A 21,977-nucleotide genomic window follows, 5' to 3' on the forward strand; every position below is an offset into this window, starting at 1 on the left:
AATATTTAAGAACTGGGGGGAAGGTTTTTAAGTTAAAAAATCTGTTTTCGCCAAATATGTTATTTTTTTTTTTTTTTTTGTAGGGAAATCAATTGTACAACCATGAAAAATAGTTTTTCCTCGGGAGTCTGACTTTAACTTGTGATTCTGTTTGCAGCTTACTCGACCTGGAATGAAAACGGGGTGAACATATGTAGCTAAACACAATTAAATGCCGTAGCCATCTATTGGGACAATTGGGACAGTCCCACACAACTTTCCTATGTGGGTCCACAAAGAATTGGTCCAGATTTTTATAAATGGGTCCAAATTATGCCATTTTATACATAATATAAGAAAATTGGTCCAGATTTTTCATATTTTTGCGTAAAATGGGTCTTTAGTCTTTAGTTTAATGAATCCAAGTCAGACACGAGATGTACATTGTCCAACGGCTGATTTTATTTAACCATTAGGCCTATATAAATTACGTCTATGTATTTACATGTCCATCCAAACCGACAACAAATTTGGTGTGCGAAGGTGTGCAGGGAATCGTCAACAGTTTTTTTGTTTTGTTTTTTGTTTTTTTGTATAGCTTTTGACCAACCTATATTGCAGTGGCGTATCTAGCGGAAGTGCAGCCAGTGCAAAAGCACCGGGGCCCAATGGCTATTAAGGACCCATTCATAAATAGACCTAAAAATTATAATTTAAAAAAAATGTCCATCTTTTTTAAAGAATAAAACGACCAGCGGGCCCCTCAATAATATTCGGTCTTTAGAGGAGTGGGCCTAATTGTTGATTACTGCGTTGATTTCAAATCAGTGGTGTATTCAAGGGTGACCCAGCCGGCCCGATCCCCCACCCCTATTTTTTCAAAATTATAAAAGAAATGGGGGAAAAGGAAATTAGGCCTATATTAAAATTTAACTCTGAGAATGCCATTTTCGGCCACCTAGAGGTGCTATAATCATAAATTTTCTTGCCTGGGCCCTAACCATGGTGGGACTGAGGTGGTCTTCTCCCTGGCCCCTCTTATTCGAATTCCCTGACCTGCCACTACAAGTGTTACCACTTTTTGTGCCAACAATTTTTCTGATTAGTTTAGAACAGCTGCTGAGACAGTATATGCTCCTCTTAAAATAGATGCGAATCCGATTATCATTAGTATTTATTACTAGCCTTTGCGGATAGTTGGGGTGGGTAAAAGAGACACTTCTTACGGTGTATTTTCTGAGAACTTAGTAGGGAATTCCCCTATCACATCAAAGGGCCCGGCAATTAATATTGCACTGGGGCCCTTTCGCACCTAGCTACGCCGCTACTATATTGTACGACTCAAAGACACCATGGTGGTAAATTAAGGAGGAAAAATAACTTCATCGGTAGGAGCCAGTAATTTGAGGAAAAAGTACAGTACCAATATCTTAGTTGTTAGTTGTTACAATCGCGTCTGCAGTGATATATTTTAATAAGTAATTAGAAGAAAATCAATGATCGTAATAAGATATTTGTAAGGAAACCCGATATGTGCATTCATTTTAACACAGATCCTGGTTTTAAGTTTATAATAAGTAATTTAAATACAAGTGATGATTCATTCAGACGCAAGCTTCATTTGTGTTGACAACTTTCTTGATGTGCATAAATATATTTTGCAGTGACTAAGATCTTATTATTGGTTCAAAAAGGAAGCAGTAAATTTCAATAACTAAATCGTCGTTATCTGTAGAGACCTACTTGGAATAGTTTTTCATTGCAGCTGTAGTCATAATATGGTATACTAGTAATATATGGTAGTAATTTCGACAATATAAACATAGGCCTATAGATACTGTAGTAGTACTGTAATATACCGTCAAGTCAACGCCTAGTCATCAGACTCGACCCTATCCCTTTGCCCATAGTTTTGATAACGTCACACGTGACGTTTAAGAAGCATTGGCCAATCAGACATTGACCTTTAATGATCTGATGCATGACGGGAAGGGATTCATAAATGCATATGCATGAGTGATGCGATCGCGCAAATATTAGCAACAATTTCTGTGGAAACTGTCCGTTTCCGTCAATTATTTTCTTAGTTTTTAGGCGATTTTCTCACTTGAAGTCATTATTAAGAATCAAAGAAGATTTTGAAAAACTTCAAGATGGATAGTATGTCAGAATTAGGTGAGTAAACAATAAAATGCGTAGTGCAGTTCGATCTATACTGAGCATGTCGATTATTCTAGCTAAGCCAGGAACGAGGTCGTTGTACGACTGGGCTCTCTTGGCGGCGGCGAAAAGAAGGGTCATCTGAGGTGACAAAACGATACAAGAATATGCTTTATTTGTGAATATACTGATCGGAGAAAAGATTGGGTTCTGTGTTCAACTGTTGCCCTGCTTCCTTTGTTGAACTCTAATTCTATGATGATATATTTTATGTTAATTTTTCATCTTAAGATGGCATGAGCATTTTTTATTACAGTATAAACAAAACTTAAACATGGAAGCAAGGCCTATCGTCGGTTGGATGGTTGGTAGGCTACTACTAGGGTTAGGCCTAGGCTAGGGTAGTAAGTCTGCAACCTCAATTCATAAATCCTGCTATGGATGCTAAATAACTAGTGGCCTGGGCAGCTTGGCTGCGCTAATGAACTTTTGCACCTAACTTTTAATTCTTAATTAATATTTTACCTTAATGTTTTTCTCAGTCATAGTCATTACATTATAAAATATGTTTACATGATTCAACCACTCACAAAGTACCTTTTTCAACATAAAAAGACATAAATATAGCGCTTTGTGTGCTTGCTTGCTGCTGCCATTTGGCAATCGTAATAAATTGCCAGAATGTCTTGAGTTTTCTAAAAAATAGGGTGCACAGTTTTATGTATTTAAACGCTATGAAAACAGATTTATTTGCGTTCGTATGTCATTTCAGCTTTGCTAGTTATAATATGGTGGTGTTGTTTGATTATGACGTGGGTTCACATAAAAATTACGCCGTGGCTAGAGATACGGTACCGTATCAGAACTTCCGATTGCTAAAGGTACGGTAAATGATATTACGTCATGATTAGCCAATAGAAACGCCGATACATGCGTGACGTCATTCAGTGCACTGCTGCTGCAAGAGTAATGAGTATGTGTTTTAGCAACGATCGAAGATTCGTTCGTTCGCGGGTGTTGTTGATAAGCTGTGATTAATATTCTGTAGCCTGATTCCCTATAGCAAGTAAAAAGGATAGAAGTTTTGCTAGATTTGGCGACATCAAGCGAGAATAAACTATTTTAATAGTAGAAGCCAGGCCTAGGCCTTAGCTACTCCTGAAACCTCCTAAGCCTAGCCTAGTAAGTATACGCCTATAAGTATGCCCCTAGGCGGGTATTCGAGCTAGGCCTAAGCCTAGCCTTAGTAGACCATTCTCTATGGTAGACCATAAAATACGCAAGAATAACAGAAAGGATTTTTAACCCAAACATTGTGATAAGCCCCAATCGAAAAATACATGTAATGGGCCTGAAGTTTTATGACATAAATCTGATCATAACTGTTCGCGCCACGTTTCTCATGATCGCGACGTCGACCTTGCAAAAAAGCCAAAATCGAGTCGGTCATTTCTTTTGGCTAATCATGACGTAATATCATTTACCGTACCTTTAGCATTCGGAAGTTCTGATACGATACCGTATCTCTAGCCATGGCGTAAAAATTACATGTACAGAACTTACTAAATGAAAATTGTAATGCCTAATGGTTCAAATGCAACATAGATAAAAATATTTAATTTAATAGCATAATCCAGCAGAACAACCACCAGAGCCTAAGGCTAAATTAGTAATATGGCGGATCAACGAACCTTGATTACAAGAACCTAAGCGTTAAACAGGACACTGTAATGTTTCCATGGTTATACCCAACATGCGTCATGTGACCTAACAAACATACATAATTGGTCTATTGTATGCTCTGCTACTGTTTTGTTTTATGTCACCTGAATCACAGATCATAAACTTGGTTAAAAAAATTAAAGCACCACCCTAAGGCTTAGTATACAGATTAAAACCATTTAAGACTTCTGATTAATTATTATTTAATTAATCATTATTATTAACAATATTATTAAAATATTGATATTCCTAACCAGGAAGACTAACTGTAGTAACTGAATTAAAAATATTGTAATGAGGAACGTATAGTTTAAAATCAAAATTGTGTTTGCTGCACTTCAGCGGTAGAGTTTAACAGGTAACTAGGCCTAGCCTAGATTGAGGTGTTAGATTGAGGGTGCCATTGAAGAAGATGCTTAAGGTGCATTATTTGATTCGCTGAATCTACGGCAGCTATCTTGTACACTTATACACAGCTCTGCGTTTTTGGAACATCAAATACATTAGAGTGCTCTAGTATTCTTAGAACTCTGGGCGGTGTAGCCACTGTGTACAGTATATGCTGAACCATGGAGAATCCTGATTCAGTTCCATCGGCTGCTCTCCTTGTATTTCAACTAGAGGGATGAAATACCAGTTACTATAAGCGCACCATCTTCTGATGAGATAATTAAGCCATTGGTCCCATGTGCAGTGGCCCATGTGTACAGTACACTCTTCGCAAAAGACTAGGGGATTGTTTCCCGGGTATAAAGTCTTCAGACCTAATGGTGTCTTTGGTGTGATTAACACCAAAAATACTCCTGCTATCCATTTTAGTATCATCAACCTATATAATATCTAACTTAATAGGATTTGACCGTAAATTGACCCTAGAATTTTGAGTTTAATTACCACCATTTTTCATTTATCACCGCTGTTGGGATGGGACTCATTGAAGTAAAATGTTTGACTGCTGAATATAAACAGACGTGATGTAGTGTAACATATATTTTTGGAGAAATAATTAAATATTTAACAGAAGAACCCCATCTAAAAGATAAAGGTGATTCTACTATAGTATACAGTGCAATCCTAGAAATAATGGAAAATTGAATAGATGCTGTGTGAACAAATGCATGAACAAATTTCTTGTTACCTTGGTGCCTTAGAACCAAAACACAGTTTCAGAATCATAATTTAAGTACAAATTAGGATGTTTAAAATTACTTCATTCCACATAAATGAACAAAAAGTATTCCTTCCAGGCAAAAGATGTAGCAAATCCTCATTTACAACTATTTAAAAAAAACAGTGAATGATTTTAGCACATACATTAGTCTAAAAAAGTCCTTTTTACTGAAAAAGCTAAAGGAATCATTAACAGAAGACCCATAATGTTCAGTATTGACCACTGACAGAAAGTGCTAATGCTGAAAAGTGCTCGCACCTTGGTGCTAGTAATTTGAGTGAAATTGTATGGATATTATGGCTGATTAGCCTCTCTACAGTAGCTTTGTTCCAATTTTTCATTATAAATACAAATGCAACTTTTTTTTTAGAAACCATTTGTTTATGTGAACTTTGAAATCTATTTGGTCAAATAGTAGATTTCTTTTTGTAGTGATAGGATATGAGTTTTAATAATTAACATAATTTGTAAATACAGAGGGATACTACTATAGGAAGTTCACCGAGAAATGCTAGGCTCCCAATCAAACAAGCTTAGTGCCACTCCAGACTTTTATATGATATCCCAAGAGGGCTGAAAGCATTGCGACTTGGAATATATTGATGCTCTTAAATCTAATAAGGTATAACAATGCTCACATATATTATGTTAATGATACTGTACTATATTAACATGCTAGACATGGTTTGTGTACAATTTTTGATTACAATTAATGTGTTTAAAATATGTTTGATCAATATTAATATTAATAATCTGAATTTCATGTACAGTAACAATACATTATTAATGTCACTAATTAAAAAAATGCTGTTCATTCGTAAAATTATATTTTCTATGCATCTTCATAAAATGTTATTTAATAAGAACCTTTTTTGTGGTTCATATTATATTTCACATGGTTAAATATTTTTTGGGCAATTATACAAAATATGCAATCACAATTGCACAGATTAAACTGGATAATTCTGAAAACATTAAAATCACTTTAAATGAAAAAATATTGGAGTCTACTGATATACTAAATTGTAGATTTAGTATTTGATTATATGATATAAGAATTCATATAAATTCTAAATTAAATAATGTGGTTTTTTATATTTGTGTGTTTTTAAGTATCTAAGATTCAAATAATACATTATTCTGGTCAGAAATATTTACTGTAACTGATATCAGAAGCCTAAAACATTTTGTTTTTTTTATTTAATAAGTTATTTTTTCTATCATTTTTTTTATAATTTTCATTTTCATTGTCTTAAACTTTATATTGAAATCATTTTTTAAAGACGTACTTTGTTGATTAAACTTCCTATTGTTAATTGTACTTCCTATTTTCATAGCTTAAGTAGACCTAAAAGGTATTAATTACAGTAAATGCTTTGTTGTGTTAAATAACATCATTATCAACATCTTGATAGGTGTTAACATTTACATTCCATGTTTTGCAGTTAACTGACAGTAGGTTTTAGTAGGTTAGTTTGTTTTATTCTGGATTTATATATAGTGTCTCATATAGAGACATGGGGAGATTTATATAATCAATTTTTCAACCTGTAGGCCTATAGGCTGCATAGACCAAATGATTACTAAAACTGTACTTTGTAGATGTACTTGCAATTTTCATTCAAGAATTCAAAAGGAAATATCAATTCCCTGTTTTTGAAGTGTGATGTTGAAGATCATGTTGAAATTAATTAAGCATGTAATAAGGATTTGAAGGAATTCTTCTTGTCTTTGTTTTGAATCCTCAGTTAATGCACTCTTTGCACTTGGTCTAATTTACCCTGTTCTTTATTTTCTTGTGTATCTTTATTTTTACATTTTATAAGTTATGATTTTTAATTGTATCACAGTAAATTATACATTCTATAAATAGACATCATTCATTTGCTGTCCAAGCTCTTTGATATATAATAGTTTGAATATCTGAGCACTTTATAATGAGATTTTTATTTTTCCAATTTGAAAATAAACATATTTAATTTTTTTCTTCAATATTTTGACCACATTATTTTCTCCACTATTGCTAACTCGGACTTATCTGCATTTCTCTTTCTAGTGTTTATCAAAACAATAGACAACTCTTTGTACATCTGTTCTTATATAAATCAATGCGATGAAGAAACTGTCCTGTACTTGCCTTTCTGGTGAACTTTTTTTGTGATCCAGTTGAAGTTGAATAAAATAAAAAAATAAAAATAAAATAAACAATAATGTTGAAGAAACGTGCCAGTTACTTGAATAATTCAGTTTTTGACCTTTGAACTTTCAGAGCATAATACTGTAGTGTCATTGCTAGATTTACTGTGAAATGTTGAAATATTGTGCAAGAATTTTTGTGTTTGATGATATTTTGAACAATATTATTAGACCATAAAATGCTATAATGCTGACTTGAATGAAATTATACTAATAGTTAATGTATTAAATTATCCAAGTACTTTCTATATATCTGGTTAAGTTACTGTAGGCTATTTGTACCTATTTATTCATAACTATGAAGTATTATTTTCTTGTGTTTTTAGGTGAGCATTATAATTTACATGAATTGAATAGAAGTTCACCTTATCCAGGGTCTAAAGTTATTAAGTATAGAATTAATAAACAAATTGATTTTTTTCTTGGTAATGATAATAAGCAGCTGTTTACATCAACTGTTACCTGTTGAATTGTTTATCATAAACAGGGGTAAATGAATGCTAAAAGGAAAATGTGTACCTTACAAGATTTCTGCAGGTCTATTGTATTAAAATCCCAGTTGGCCCTGTCCGACCTACTTTCAGAATGACCCCATACCTATTTGCACTTATACTTTCACTGTGTGTAATTGAGGCCACCATGGTAGTATACATTAGGCAGTAGTAGATATTTTCTGATGATATTTAATATAGATAGAAGTGATCAAATAGGATTGTATGTGAATACTAATAATTAAAATTATATTAATGATTTAGTCTTGACAAATCTTATTTTTCACAGTGTCAGTACCACTGAGAGGGAAACAGCCAGTTATATTGCCTTGGGGTCTAGGTCATATCAGGACCTGGGCCAAATAACGTAAAGAGTAATTAAAAAATGACTTTTGGATGAATTTAATTGTTTAGATTATTTGAATATGTGAAGGCCATGTAGCTTTTGGGGATTTGTCCCCATTCTTATGCTTAATTATTTTCACTTGACCCCACCAGGTTTCCTACATGACCCCTAGATCTCTTGTATAGTAAATGCCTTCGCTATAAGATAAGAGTGAGAAGAATGCCCCCAGATTCCACTTGTGCCTATTCACGCAACCCTGCTAATTAGATTGCCACTACTGTACCAGCAGCCCGGGAAAAGGGATTGGGGAAAGTGGTGGCTATTTATCTCTTCCTGTAGTTAATGAGTTATAATAATAGTTTACCATTTTAAATGTGTGATGTACTCTGTTTTTATGAAAGTTTTTAAAACCCAATCTTAATATAATGTAAGTCAGTCCTGTGCTGCCATGTTTTATTCTTTATTTTCAGTAAAATATTACCGTAGTTACCCGGGTATAGTCCCACCTCCCATGAATGCGAAATTAGCCGATTTTTTGGGGTTGGATTATACCTGGGAATTCATATGTGCATGAACAGAATGAAAACGACGATTGTTTTGCGAGGTGGCAGAAGCATCAGAACAATTGCCCTATGATTCAGTGGCCTATCAAAAAGTATATTCCGTTGAAGAAATCAGTTTATTCAAACATCAAAGGGAAGGGAACACCCAAATTAGTAAGCCTAAGTGCCTAGCTAGAGAGGCCATATCTTAGTTTTACCTTGAGCTAGACCAGCCTTTGCCTAAACTTTCTTGACGTCGTAGGTTATTGTTTGCCCAATAACCAATCCAACCAATCACCCATCGCATGTGAAGACTGCCCACTTGTAGTGCATGGTGTAATGAGTTATTTTTAGCAGCGAGAGTCCCTGTGGAACATGTGAGTCTAGGGATGGGCCACAGTGTTGCCTATTTTTAGCCGCAGTTAACAACCTTGTTTATTATAGCAACAGTAAACAACAAGAATTTACAAGAACGGGTTTTGTATTCAACTTTACGACGATCAATGTCTGGTCTAATCAATTGGAAGAGTTTCAGGTCTGCCGAATTCGGAGCCAAATCATGTGTGAGCATTTGTTAAATTTGCCAACCTAGACCTAGGCCTGCTCACCTAAATTATGCCCTGGGACTTTGCCCGGGGAAATGCCTGTACGCGGAGTTAGGGCGTAAAGACGGGAAGGATTATACCCGAGGTGGGACTATACCCAAGGAACTACAATAATTGAATCATATTATGCTCTTCAATGTTACCCACCTTGCAAATCGTCAAGAGTTATAAGCCAGCCTTTATGCTGCAATGAAGTGCTAAAACAGACAGATGTTGAATTTGAGCTTACTGCAAGACGGAACTCAATATGGAGCTAGTATTCAACCATGAGTCTCCAAGTTAATCTCAGTGTGGGAGAAAGAAAGAATATGTGCACCATTAGCTTCTGTAAATGTTAATCTTTTCACAAACTTTTTTATTCTCATAATCTTAATCTTTACATTATCCAAGTTCTTTTACAATAAAACTTGATGTATAAGGCATAATACCTTTAACCATAATAATAGAAACTTACGCCAGTATTCTTAAAACAAACTTTAGTTGAACTTCGAACTAGAACTTCATTTAGTCTTAGTTGCAACTTCAACTTCAATTTGTATTCACAAACAAAGTAGTCGAAGTTCTAACTACGACTAAATCAAGTCCTAGTTGTAGTTCAGGTGAAGACGGCTGGCAGGCAACAACTACCAAACTAACCAATAAAGAGCTAATTTTAATAGCAGACAAAATTTTAGAGATCTGGTAACATGGATGAATATTAAACTGCCGTTTGTCTTTCAAAAACATATTTCCTCATAATTCATAATAGACCATTATTTGCCTAACTAATATTCTATAATAATAACTATATTAGTCATTAACATCTAAATGATAGAGAATTTGAACTGTAACAGAAAATTTGCTCACATATTTGAGGTCGAGCGAGAGCGGTGCCATTTTTGTTGTTGTTACGGTGAAGCCACGTGACCGCAGCGCAAGGGGATTTCGTGCAAATCAGGAACTGTTGCATGTGGTTAGTAAAACATGTTAATTTCACCTTTTGGAAGCTAAACATAAAGTCCCTTTTCTTGAACACATTGGAGATACATCAGGCCTATTTATAAAATCGTTTTTATTAACTTCACTTTATCGTAAGTTACAAAAAGCATGTTTTTATTGGGGTAAATATTTCAAGTTGGCAATTTAGCCTGACCCTAGGCTGACTAAAAAAGTCAGCCTGCGGAGGTACCGTCACAGTCGAGGTTCTTGATTTAGTCGTAGTGATAGTCAAAGTTTGTTTTAAAGAATACAAAATGACGTAATTTTGAAGTTTTAGCTCGAACTACGCCTAAAGTTCGTTTTAAGAATACCAGGGTAAATTTAATAATAAGTAATCCACTATTCTATGGTAAACCACCCGGTGGGGTTGCTGTGGGAACACCAAAAATTCAACATCAACTTATCAAGGAAGGGTATTTTGATATTACTAATGATATACAGTAGAACCCCTCATTTACGTACGGCACGGGCCCAGAGCCGTTCGTAAATGCGGGTATTCGTAAAATCGGGATTGACCCAAATTCCTATACTTTTGCACTGGTACTACTTACACTGGCATAAACTAGGCCTAGGCTAGCCTACAGGCCTACGCAGCTAAGTCTGAGGGGGCCTAGGCCTAGAGTAGGCAGCTTCTAAGCATTCTGATCCCACTCTAGGCCCTACACAAATTTGTTTTTATCGAACATTTTTACCTTCTTAAATACCTAGATTATGGATTTTACTCCAACACAACTTCCATAGATACAATTGTTTATTATATATTGATCTTTCAATAAAACAATCAAGCACCATGTTGACTTTTAAAGCTGAAAACGATGTTTGAAAGAGAAGTAAAATTTGTCGCATGCACATGTGTGAAGCCATAAAAAACACTGACTTTGAAGTGGCCCGTTAGAGGGCCTCCTTCACTTGAGAATTACATAGTACTGTATAGTATGGTGTGTTGTGTTGTATGCATGCTAATAACAGTTACAATTCGAGCGGATTTTATTTTTTTAAAAATCTTTTACTTAAATTTTTTATGACGTCATCACCTTTATTTTACGTTCATAAAATTGGGAATTTGTTAAATCAGGGTTCGTAATTGAGGGTTTCTACTGTAAGGATAAATTTTATTTTCCATTGGGTTTTCCATGTGACATTTGGTAATTTTACAACCAACAGACGATAACTCTCCTTTATATTTATTATTTATCTTACTAAATCAAGACTACAAAATATTATTTGATGAATAATCTTTTCACAAGTGTGTATTGTCATTGAGGACATCATTTTTTGACATTTAAACGAAGTGAAATAATTGTAAATAAAAAATAGGCTGGACCACCTAGGCTAGGCTAATTAATTAAAAAAATAATACAGCAGTACAAACAAGTTCCTGTCGTGGATAGCGAGTGGAAGAGGAGACTACCATGAAGTCAAGTGTATGTTTTTCTTATTGAAAAACAGCTCCGTACTTTAAATTAACGGTCTAAACTCGTGCTTATCATTCACAAATTATCAAGTGATACATTGTTTATTCCAGTAAGCTACAGCAGTCTTTCTGCACCTACAAATAAACAACATGCTTTTGCTTCTTAGGTTCGCTTCGCGTAGCCTTGCTTAGATTGTTTATATCAGGCTATGATGTATTTACGAAGCCTGCTCGCAGGTAAAATTGCAATAGTTTGTGGCAGTAATACTACTTTACATATCAATAGTAACCATTGATTTCATTCAGACGTTCTACATTATTTATTCTCACGTGCGTACATACTATAGTTATACTATAAAATAAATATAAATCAGTACAATTTAATATGCTATCAATTATGAAATACAGGGTAACTTCTCATTGACATGCTTAGATTGCAGGTTGAGATTTGTAGAAATATGACATTGAGATCTAGATTTTAATTATTAAAAAAATGTTCTTATATAATAGTCTATGTTGGATTGATATGTTTAGGCATATGAGCCAAAGATTACTAATTAGCAGAACTAGTATCGCTGACTAAACTATAATGAATCTTCCACTTACCCCCACCTACATTCACTGTATAGTTACAAAAACAAACAGGATAAAAAGTGAGTCTGTCAGTACACCAGGACACAATCCTCTACTCGTATAAATATATCCTAATTCGAATAAATTCCCCTTCATTTGGAGTTTTTCTTCAAATAAATGGCCCTCTAAATGATTGTAAACAAATCTAATAGAAACAACATCATTCTCAACACATTTAGTTAATGGTCTATAGTTTTTAGAACCTGGTTGGAATCAATAAGTCTTGATTGATCCCAACCATATATACCAGATATTTAAACGCCCCCATCAAAAAACTCTTCTCCCTAGGGCGTTTATTCAAATAAATATAGTAGTTGAACCTGAGATTTATCAGCACACCAAATTATGATGTATTTTATGTCTTGTAGTTAAAGTGTATGTAGTTCTGTATGTTTGGTCTGTGTGGATATATGCCTATAAACCATTTCCCCTGGTGACCATTGCTCGGAACTGAAATGTATAGAAATCGAATGTTTCAGTAGTATGTTGTATACTACTACTGAATGTGAACTTCTTTTTAATGTGTAATTTGCCAAATGTGCAATGTCTCATCAGTGTTTTAACCATGTAGACAAGCAATCGTTGACCCTAATGGTGGTTAGGTTCATGCTAGATCGAGAGTTAAACGTTAGCCTGAACCGTTAACACGCGCGTGAGGACGCCCGATCAGTTATCTCTTAACTGTTCCCAGGAAGTGTATAGGCTATTGGTTAGCGAGCGTTATCGGTTAGCAAGTTTACCTCATTTCTATCATTAACCAATCAGACAAACGCATTTCCAACTTCCTATAGGCCAGTGGTCAGACCTCTATCTTCTTGGTATCTATTTTGAGTGCGTATGTTATTTATCTGAATCCTGGTAACCGTTAGATGATGTGTATGAACATACTGTATATGTTCTCAAACCAGGCAACATGTACTCAAAATTTTACTCCAGGCTTTACATTGTGACTCCTCACTCTATACAGGTGATAAAAGAATCTATAATTTTGAATTTGAGAATTATTTCCTTGAAATCTGAAATAGGAATTATTGAATTCTTACTTATGATACTCTACCTATTAGATGGATAAAGATTTGATAAGAATAAATCAATTCCTTAATTAGAATGTCTTTCATTTCATTTTTATGATGTAATTTAATATTAAATTAATCTAGGTCCATTTCACATTTATGATGTGATAGGTGTTACCACAGGACTAAGTTACAAGCACTTAGGATCACAACCTAGCAATCAATCTGACTAGTGCTGACTAGTGTCTGTCATAGTTTTACATTTTTCTACCTCTTCAAATTTATAATCTTTAATTCCTATTTTTAGACATGTTTCAAATTAGTGAAATTGATTTATGTGCATTAAATTAGTTGTTAGAATGATTAAGTATGACAGTATGAATGTACTATAATCAAGAAAGTGTAGAAGTTAGCCCATCTGATGTTTTCGCCTTTTGAAGTTAAACTTGACCTTCTCAATGGGGAATGGGTCAGTGTTTGATATTTAGAAATACGGTAACTACGATTATTTTGAATTAAACCCTTTCATTATCATACAAACCACATTCAACTATGACAAAGCTGTGTTTGACCAACATAATACTGTGTATAGATCATCGCTGTCCCATGTACCCTGAAGCTAAGTGCATGCTTGTAATACATCATGATTCTCCAGCTTTATACTCGGGTTTTAGTTTGGTAGCCATTTTGTAGGCTCCTGACCTAGTTCTGTTGACTAGTTCTCTAAATTTTGAGTTTCCTTTTGGCAAGCAGAGTTGAAGAGCTTGAGGATCAGGTAAAGCCCATGAGGCTAGGGAAGGATCACATCGCTAGGGCCATTGTACTTCCAATTAAAGGGCTTAGAGCAAGCAAATTGTGTCAAGATTAATGCAATCATATTTGCTCTATATGAGCAGTAAAATAACAACTTAAAAGATTAGTAGTTGAGTCCTGGAAGAAGGGTCATAGGGTTGTTGTCGAGGGCAGAACAAGTTCAACTTTTGCCTTAGGCATTTTTTTTATGTCCGAGGATAATTACTCATCTTGATATCAATGTTCACATTGTTAAAAATTCAAGAATTGTGCCAGAATTTAACACTTCGTTAAAAAGAGATACTTATGATTCATTTTCCACTTGTACCTCACAAAGTATTTGTTTCTTCGAAATAGTCTTGGCATTTGTTTTTTTAATTTCATGTTTTTTGCAGTCCTGTTCAACTTATGGGTGGCCCTGTCAATTTGACATAGAATACACAATGTTAAAAAATCAAGAATTGTGCCAGAACTTGACAAGCTTAAAAGAGATACTTGATTTAATTTTACCTTGTACCCCACTTGATTTTGAAGTCTGTACAGTGATACCAAAATATTTGTTTCTTCAAAGCAGCCAAGCATTTTGTTTTCAGTTTATATTTATACTGTACTCCTGTTTATCTTATGGGTGGCCCTGTCAATTTCAAAAAGAAAACATAGGCTACACACTTTCAATTAGGATCACTGAAGACACAGAAAAAAAATGTGAATGTGAATTAAAACAAATCTTAATATTGTGCAATTAATATTTGAATGCTTGAAGTCCAGTGAGTCATTGACATCCAAATGAGATGCAGTTCAATTCAATTCAGTTTTCGCTTTTTTAAAAACATAAATTATAAATCCCTGTATGTATTTATTACCAACCAATTTAATTGACAATTGCATAAATTGTAGTTATAGTATTATTTATTCTGTTATTATTCATCAGTTTGACTTTTTTAGCTCAACACTAAAAGAAATGGGTAACTTATCTTGTAAAATCAATTTGATCCTCTGAAACATCATTGTGAATATTCATATATCAGTTTATTTTTTTTTTCAGATTTCTTTAATAACTTCAACTAGTAGTAAAATACTGAATTGCGAGAAGTTTACAATATATACAGATAAAATTGATATCTAAAAAAGTACAGAAGAGAAAAAATTGAACAACACACAGTACCACAAAATTTTAAAACACTGATAAAACACATTAAAAAAGCCAAAAAATGTTATCGTCTGGTATAGGCCAAAGATAATTTTCCAGTTTGCCAACCAGACCTAAAATATAATGTAAGTCTAGGTCTATACAGTAGTATCAGTAAATACCCTGCACGAGTTGACCATATTAGGCTGGAAAGTGTGTTCGGTGTTCTTACCACAACAAATAGGCATAGAGTGTAATTTAATTGAGTATATTTTTCAAATTTTTTAACTGAATTCTTTTAACATGAAATGTGTTGCTATTTAATGTATGATTGAATAAATTGTTTTTATTGGTTTGAGGTTATGAGGTTAAATCAACTTTTAATGAATTCTTGACCTAACTGTATTATTTATTTTATTGCGTTTCTAAATTGGTAGGAAGTGCACTGTTGTACTGTTTATGTTATCAGTGTTTATACTGTATAAGTTTCTGAATTGATATCAAAGACATGCAAGCTATTTATAGTCATGATCTCATCAAACTGTTTGGATGAAGAAAATAAATACTGTACAGTACATGCTGACTCCAACTAGACAAATCTGTTAGCTACCAAAGTGCAATTGACCTAAATATTAGTTCAAGATCAGGCCTACTTACTCTGATTACCACCTCGCTAGGTCATCTTGGTGTCAGCATTTCTACCAGTTCACATTATGGTCGTTGGCTAAGCATCGCTGATTTCCTTACAAATATTGGAGGCAACTGAGTTGAATGGTTCATTTTGTCTAGGCAGTTTGTAAGTGCATGTCATGTCAGATAGCTTACTATATCATAACATATGTTGTGATTTGCTTTTAATATTAGTCTAAGACTTGAGAATCGCGCTGAAAATTGACAATGGTTTTATTTTTCTATCGTTACAGTAACTATATCAAGAAGTGTTTGATCAATTCGACATAATGAACGCATGTTTTTATTTAATATTTTAAATAGACTGGAATTACTAAGATGATGTGTTTTATTTGTCAAAAACTTTAATTAGCATTGTAATATGTTAAAGCATTTGGAACATTGGTATGGTCTTTGTGAATTTAAAATCTGCGACTAGTGAAATTGTTTTTTCTCTGACAAATGTACTTTAAACTTGAACTTGGGAAAACTTCTTTGAAAAGCTTTTTGATAGTCCACGAGTGCTATTTCAAGGTATGTGTGCATATAAATAAAATTTGCTGTAGCTGAGGTAGGTGTTGGCTCCTTGTTGGAGATGTACGCTCGGAGCCCTTGTTGACGAATCACTTAAATTGACTGGCATTGAACTTTTGAGACAATAGGGTGCTTTCGATTTGCGACGACCTAGGACCTAGTGACGTCAAGTTGAGTCAATGTGCGCATGCGGTGACTTTGGGTTGTTGCTTCCCACTCGATTCTTCGACTAAGCTTTGGCAGATTCTAGGTCCAGACGAAGACCGATGATTTGACCCCGTAGACTAGAATCTTGACTTGACCTCGGTGGTCTTTGTATAGCCTAAAACAATTTGTTTTCATGATTTATGGGAAAAAAATACTTATATTTAGTGAATAGAAGTGATAATTGATTGTAAAAGCCAGTCATTGGTAGGAAATCCTGGAAGTAAAGTCGCAACCTAAAGAAAGCATCAATCTTTCTCGGCCCAGTCGGTGGTTTTTTCCGCTTGTTGATTAAACTTTGACCCAGACATGTGCAGTTTAATTTTATTAAATAACAGGTCCTTGCGAAAATTGATAAGGCTAATTTGGTAGCTGGACCCGTCACTCTGTGGACATATGCAAATGAGACAAGATATCATTTGCATAAGTCCTAGGTCCTTGGTCGTCGCAAATCGAAAGCTCCCTAATGTGTGCTGGAGCACCGCATACAGTCACTGGTGTTTTCTATAGTTTTTTCCTTAAAATCTTTAACAGCGAGAAGTCCAACACCAGTCAGTGTTCACACTAAATTTTGGGTTTTTTTCCCCTGTCATACTAATAGCAAGAATTGCATGCACTTGTAGAAAATGTCCCCAGAGATTGGACTAGGTTACACAATGTGTGTAATTGATTTTGTATCCAATGACGAGGGAAACAATAAACGCTTTGAAGTTGGTTACACAGGCTTCTATCAAGCGCATTTTGACTGGGAAATAATATAGTCAAAACTGCTCTTTTTTCAACACAATACAGTAATAAGTTAAAATGAGAGTGACCTGGGTACAAAGATATTTTACTATACTGATAGTTTAGGCCTACAGTTCTAGTGATCAGTCACCTGAAATTAATATGGAGTATGGAAAGTGGTTATGTAAGGTCATGGATTGGATTGGATTGGATTTATTCGGTGTAAACACCAAGGATAGCCCACGAAAGTCTAGAAGAAGACTTATTTCCAGTGGGGTCCTTCTGGTGGTGATTGGACAGTACACCGGGAGACAATCCCCTACTCTTTTCCGAAGAGTGTACTGTGTTCTTTAACGTGCACATGGGCAATAAATGCACACGGGACCAACGGCTTAAACGTCTCATCCTAAAGACAGTGCGCTATTGTAACTTGTATTTCAGCCCTCTAGCTGAAACACAAGGACAGGCAGCGATGGGAATTGAACTGGGGACCTAGAGATCTCCACGGTTCAGCGCACACACAGTGACTACCACCAGATTAGCTGACTGAGCTAAACTACCTTATGGTAAGGAGTGCATGTTCTTATTCAAAATATAAAATGTCAGCTAGTATTTCTAAGAATAAGTTGCCCTTTTCTAAGTAACTTAATTGCCATGACAGCAATATGCTATCTAATATCTGATTGACAACATTTTGGCTGTTACAACCCTCGCTGTTAATGCGGCGATGATTGAATCTTGGTTGTCATAAACCCGCAAATGAAAGATGGCTGATCAAAGGCAATTTCTGTAGCAGATAATGACTGTACATTCATCAACAAGGAGGATTTTAAGGTTTCGCTGATTAGGAATAGGAAGGCTGTGCATTTTCTTAGATCAAAGTAGATTTAATGAATTGATATGATTGATGGAATGAGAGGCACAGTAAGCTAAACTGATTTATGTAATAAGCATGGATCCTAGGTATGGGATCTACGGATAAGCTTCAGCCAACCCGCTGTTCACAATGATAAGTAAATTCATTCACCTACTGCCATCACAAATAATGTAATCGCATTGAGAAATAATATTTAACATTAGATACTCATCAAAACAGCATTTGTATCGATCGTTATGAATGCATGTTGCATGTGTAACCATAATCACATGATACATGTGTAACAATAATCACATGACCCGACGAGTCTGGTTATGAAGTGTTTTAATTAACAGACAGGTGTTTGTTGTTCGAAATCTATGGTATATGCATCATTCATTTTTATCAGCGTACTGTTTAAGGAAGGCAATATGCATCACACAGCCAGCTTTGTCATGCGTTCTTGCATTGACAAGATACACGATTCCTAAGTTGTGTCTTTATAGATCCATTGTATTTAGCTTCCTGTCCAGGTGCCGCTTTGAACCGGTGATTTTCAACAACTTTAAGCAAAGGAAATATTTGCTAAAGTATTATAGTCTATCCGTGGTTGATTTCCTTGAATCTCTGTATATAATGTATTCATTGAATGTAGTCTAATACATTTATTTAATTGTAATAAGTACGTTCACAGACTAACCAACTGCAATATTTTTGCATTAAGGCAGCATAATAAATAGCAACAGTACAAAGAAAAAATTTACAAAACATAGTATGTAAAGGCATTATCCTAAGCAGTAAAGAAGCTGGTTTTGATATTTAAATCCTGTCATTTAAAAAATACTGGTAATAAACTGGAGCATAATTATATTATTTACCAGATTAATGAGCTCAAAATTATTAATATGTTGATGGGGTTGATACTAATGTTTTATGGAAAACTTATTCTAAGATTGACATAATGTAACCTCCTCTTCTTTTCCTTTCATCATATTGCACATAGACCAAATGCATTCAGGAGGACATTCACATCGTTTTAGGTAACATTTGTTCCTAAGTGTAGCTGAGAGAGACAAGATAAAGTGCCTTGTCCAAGGACACAAGCAAATGGGCAGCGTGGGACAGCCTGAACCGAAACAACTCTCATGGAAATGGTCTGATTTGCTCCAAGAAACCAAACAAATCATATTAGTACTATAGAATAAAAAATAAAAATAAGATTAATAAATGAGATCTTTGATAAAGTCAGCACAGACTTGTCTAATACACTTTATTGGTAGTACAGTAAAAGGGTATTCTATTTGGTAGAGTACTGGTGATTTATAGTACTGTATAAAATTGAAAGTAGATAATGCTTCCAATATATATATATAATTCATAAGAAAACTAGACAAGCGTAGATATTTTTTAAAAGTTGCTGATGTCCTTTCAATTTCTATAGTGTACTATACTGTATCAACTAATTAGTACTATAGTGCATTCTACAAACAGTACAAAATGTTTGATTAGGCCAAGTAAAAAAATAAATTAGTTTCTCATTCTAATATATTTTGAAAAAAAAAAAAGGAGAATGAGGTCACTTTTTTTTTACTCTGAGATAATAATACTCAAACATTTATAAGGTGCCAATTCCAAATTGAATGATCAAAGTCACGAGCGTTATTACCCCTGGTCATTGGATAACGTACAATGGCAAACCAGCACAAAGTGCAACTTTCTCTTCTCCCTGGGGAGTATCCCTAGTCATTCGCTACTTCTTTAGCGCACGAATCTAGAACATTCAATGCCACAACATCCTACCAGGTACCCATTTATACTCCTGGGTAGAAAGAGACAAACGTAAATAAAGTGCCCTGCCCAAGGACACAAGCGACTTGCACAGCGAGTGTTTCGAACCCTTGACCTTAAGGTTGAGAGTCTAAGCCACAATTTATGCGCCAACCACAAATCCAATATGATCAATGGGAAACAGCTAACTTTCTCACTTTTACCAAGTAGACAACATTGAAAGCAAATAAAGAAGCACTAGGCACGCCACGAATGATTTAGAATGGAATTTTACTGATGCGAGTTATCCAGATTTCCGTACATCTCGTGAAATAAAGGAAATTAAAAAAAAAAAGGAAATAAAAAAAAAATAATTAAATTTGGTGAGCAGACTGGACAAAAAACTTGTATTTTTTTTATTCGACCTTATTGAATTTGAAAGCTTGTTTGTGGGCAATGCCTTTTTTCTCTCTCATTATTGTAATAGGTTCTTAATGTTTGATAGGCTCTTGGAAATTACTCTTGTTCGACTCACCTCAACATAGTTTTAAAAGTCATCTCAATTTATAGCTACTTTGCAATGTGAACCGCATACACGTTCCTTGTACTTAGTTAGGAACTTGATTTAACTGATAGCAGTCAAGATCAGAATGATGATGTCAAAGGTGTAAGGCTGAGAATATTATGTTGATGGATGTAACAGTTTCTGAAGGGATAAAGAAAATCCAGGTAATCTTACTATAAAGAATATTATTTTGGATTGATTTAGTCAGTGTACCGTATGTAAAACTATTTTTTTTTTATACAATCATGGTAATCAGTATAGTTGTAGTTACCACATCATATTATTGTATCGGTGTTTCTTGATTTTTTATGATTGGTGCATTCTTATCCACTCTCTATACTACATAACTTGTCATTAATATTTGCGCACTTTCGAATATATCCCAGATGGTTTAGTATCATCCGTGATTAGAATGTCAACTCTAGCATTATATTCTTTGCAATGTATGATTACTAGTAACATTTTTTGCTGATGATGCCAATTTAACATGGATAGTTCATAACTTAATTTGCAATCTGTAGTGTAGTGCATTGAACCTTTGCCCTTTCATTTTTCATAGACCTGTTGGATTATGTTGTATTTGTTCTTTTAAACTGTCAGTTGTTATGACTGGCCCCCACCTTTTAGATGCTGCGTACCTGTCTTCTAGCTATCTTTTTTTTGCGCTGGAGCATGTCAGTGGGTATCTGTCAGTGGTGACAGGCTCTGTGCAAGGAACGACAGGTTGATTTTGCATCAGACATCGGTATCCGGTCAACAATATATACTTATTGATGCGCATTATGTACCGGATAGCGCTGGCATTGTCAGAGGGATGCGCCTATGCCATAGCCTAGATTAGTCACGCATTTGTGGTTAACAACTTAGTAACAACTGACGGAACCAATTGCCGAAGTCCATCGTACACGTAAATACACCATGCACATAATTTTTGACAGAGTATCAGCTGTGATTAGAAGTGAGCCTTATGCTCTTGGGTTTGCTCGCTGCCCCACCCAGTTGTCATTTCATGTTACGCTGAGATTTTTTTTTAAGGCAACATCACCTTTCAGTGTCCTGAGTGCATATTTTTTTTTAAGATCATACAAAGGTTGTTTTAAACTCTCATTTTTAATAACTTTGTATTGTATGTATCATAAGTAATCATACATTTACAGACTAGCATCAGTAAAATTGTGCACCATGCTATCAATATACCAGTAAGTTTTGCTACAGCCTTATACCAACGCATGTTTTAATATAGCCTTACTATACTTATGCAACTTTTGCTATAGCCTTATTATACCCATGCAGGTTTTGCTATAGCCTCCACTTATTACTGTATAGCTTTGTGAATTCTCTTGCTTAAACAATTCCAACTTCATGAATTCCATTCTTATAATTCCCTTCCTTGTACTACCATACATTAAAATTTTCATTATATGCCCTTTATCGGTAAAGTCTAGCCCTCCCCCCCCCACCACCAATTCACAGTGTATGGATTTA

At 34.7% G+C, this 21,977-nt stretch overlaps 1 protein-coding gene across 4 annotated transcripts in view; it reads left to right on the forward strand.

Annotated features, from left to right (window-relative positions):
- The first annotated feature begins 1,977 nt into the window (after positions 1–1,977).
- The window catches only part of LOC117116704 (retinoic acid receptor RXR-alpha-B-like), a 76,236-nt gene continuing 56,236 nt past the window's right edge, over positions 1,978–21,977 (forward strand). For all 4 annotated transcript variants that reach the window (XM_033260804.1, XM_033260807.1, XM_033260805.1 and 1 more), the window contains exon 1: positions 1,978–2,154. In XM_033260804.1, the coding sequence (XP_033116695.1) occupies positions 2,133–2,154 (22 nt within the window). In that variant the 5' untranslated portion in view covers positions 1,978–2,132. The remainder of the gene's footprint in view (positions 2,155–21,977) is intronic.

Source organism: Anneissia japonica, unplaced genomic scaffold (genome assembly GCF_011630105.1).
Source record: "Anneissia japonica isolate Jap-2015-1 unplaced genomic scaffold, ASM1163010v1 scaffold2284_len378405_cov197, whole genome shotgun sequence".
Classification (NCBI taxonomy): Eukaryota; Metazoa; Echinodermata; class Crinoidea; order Comatulida; family Comatulidae; genus Anneissia; species Anneissia japonica.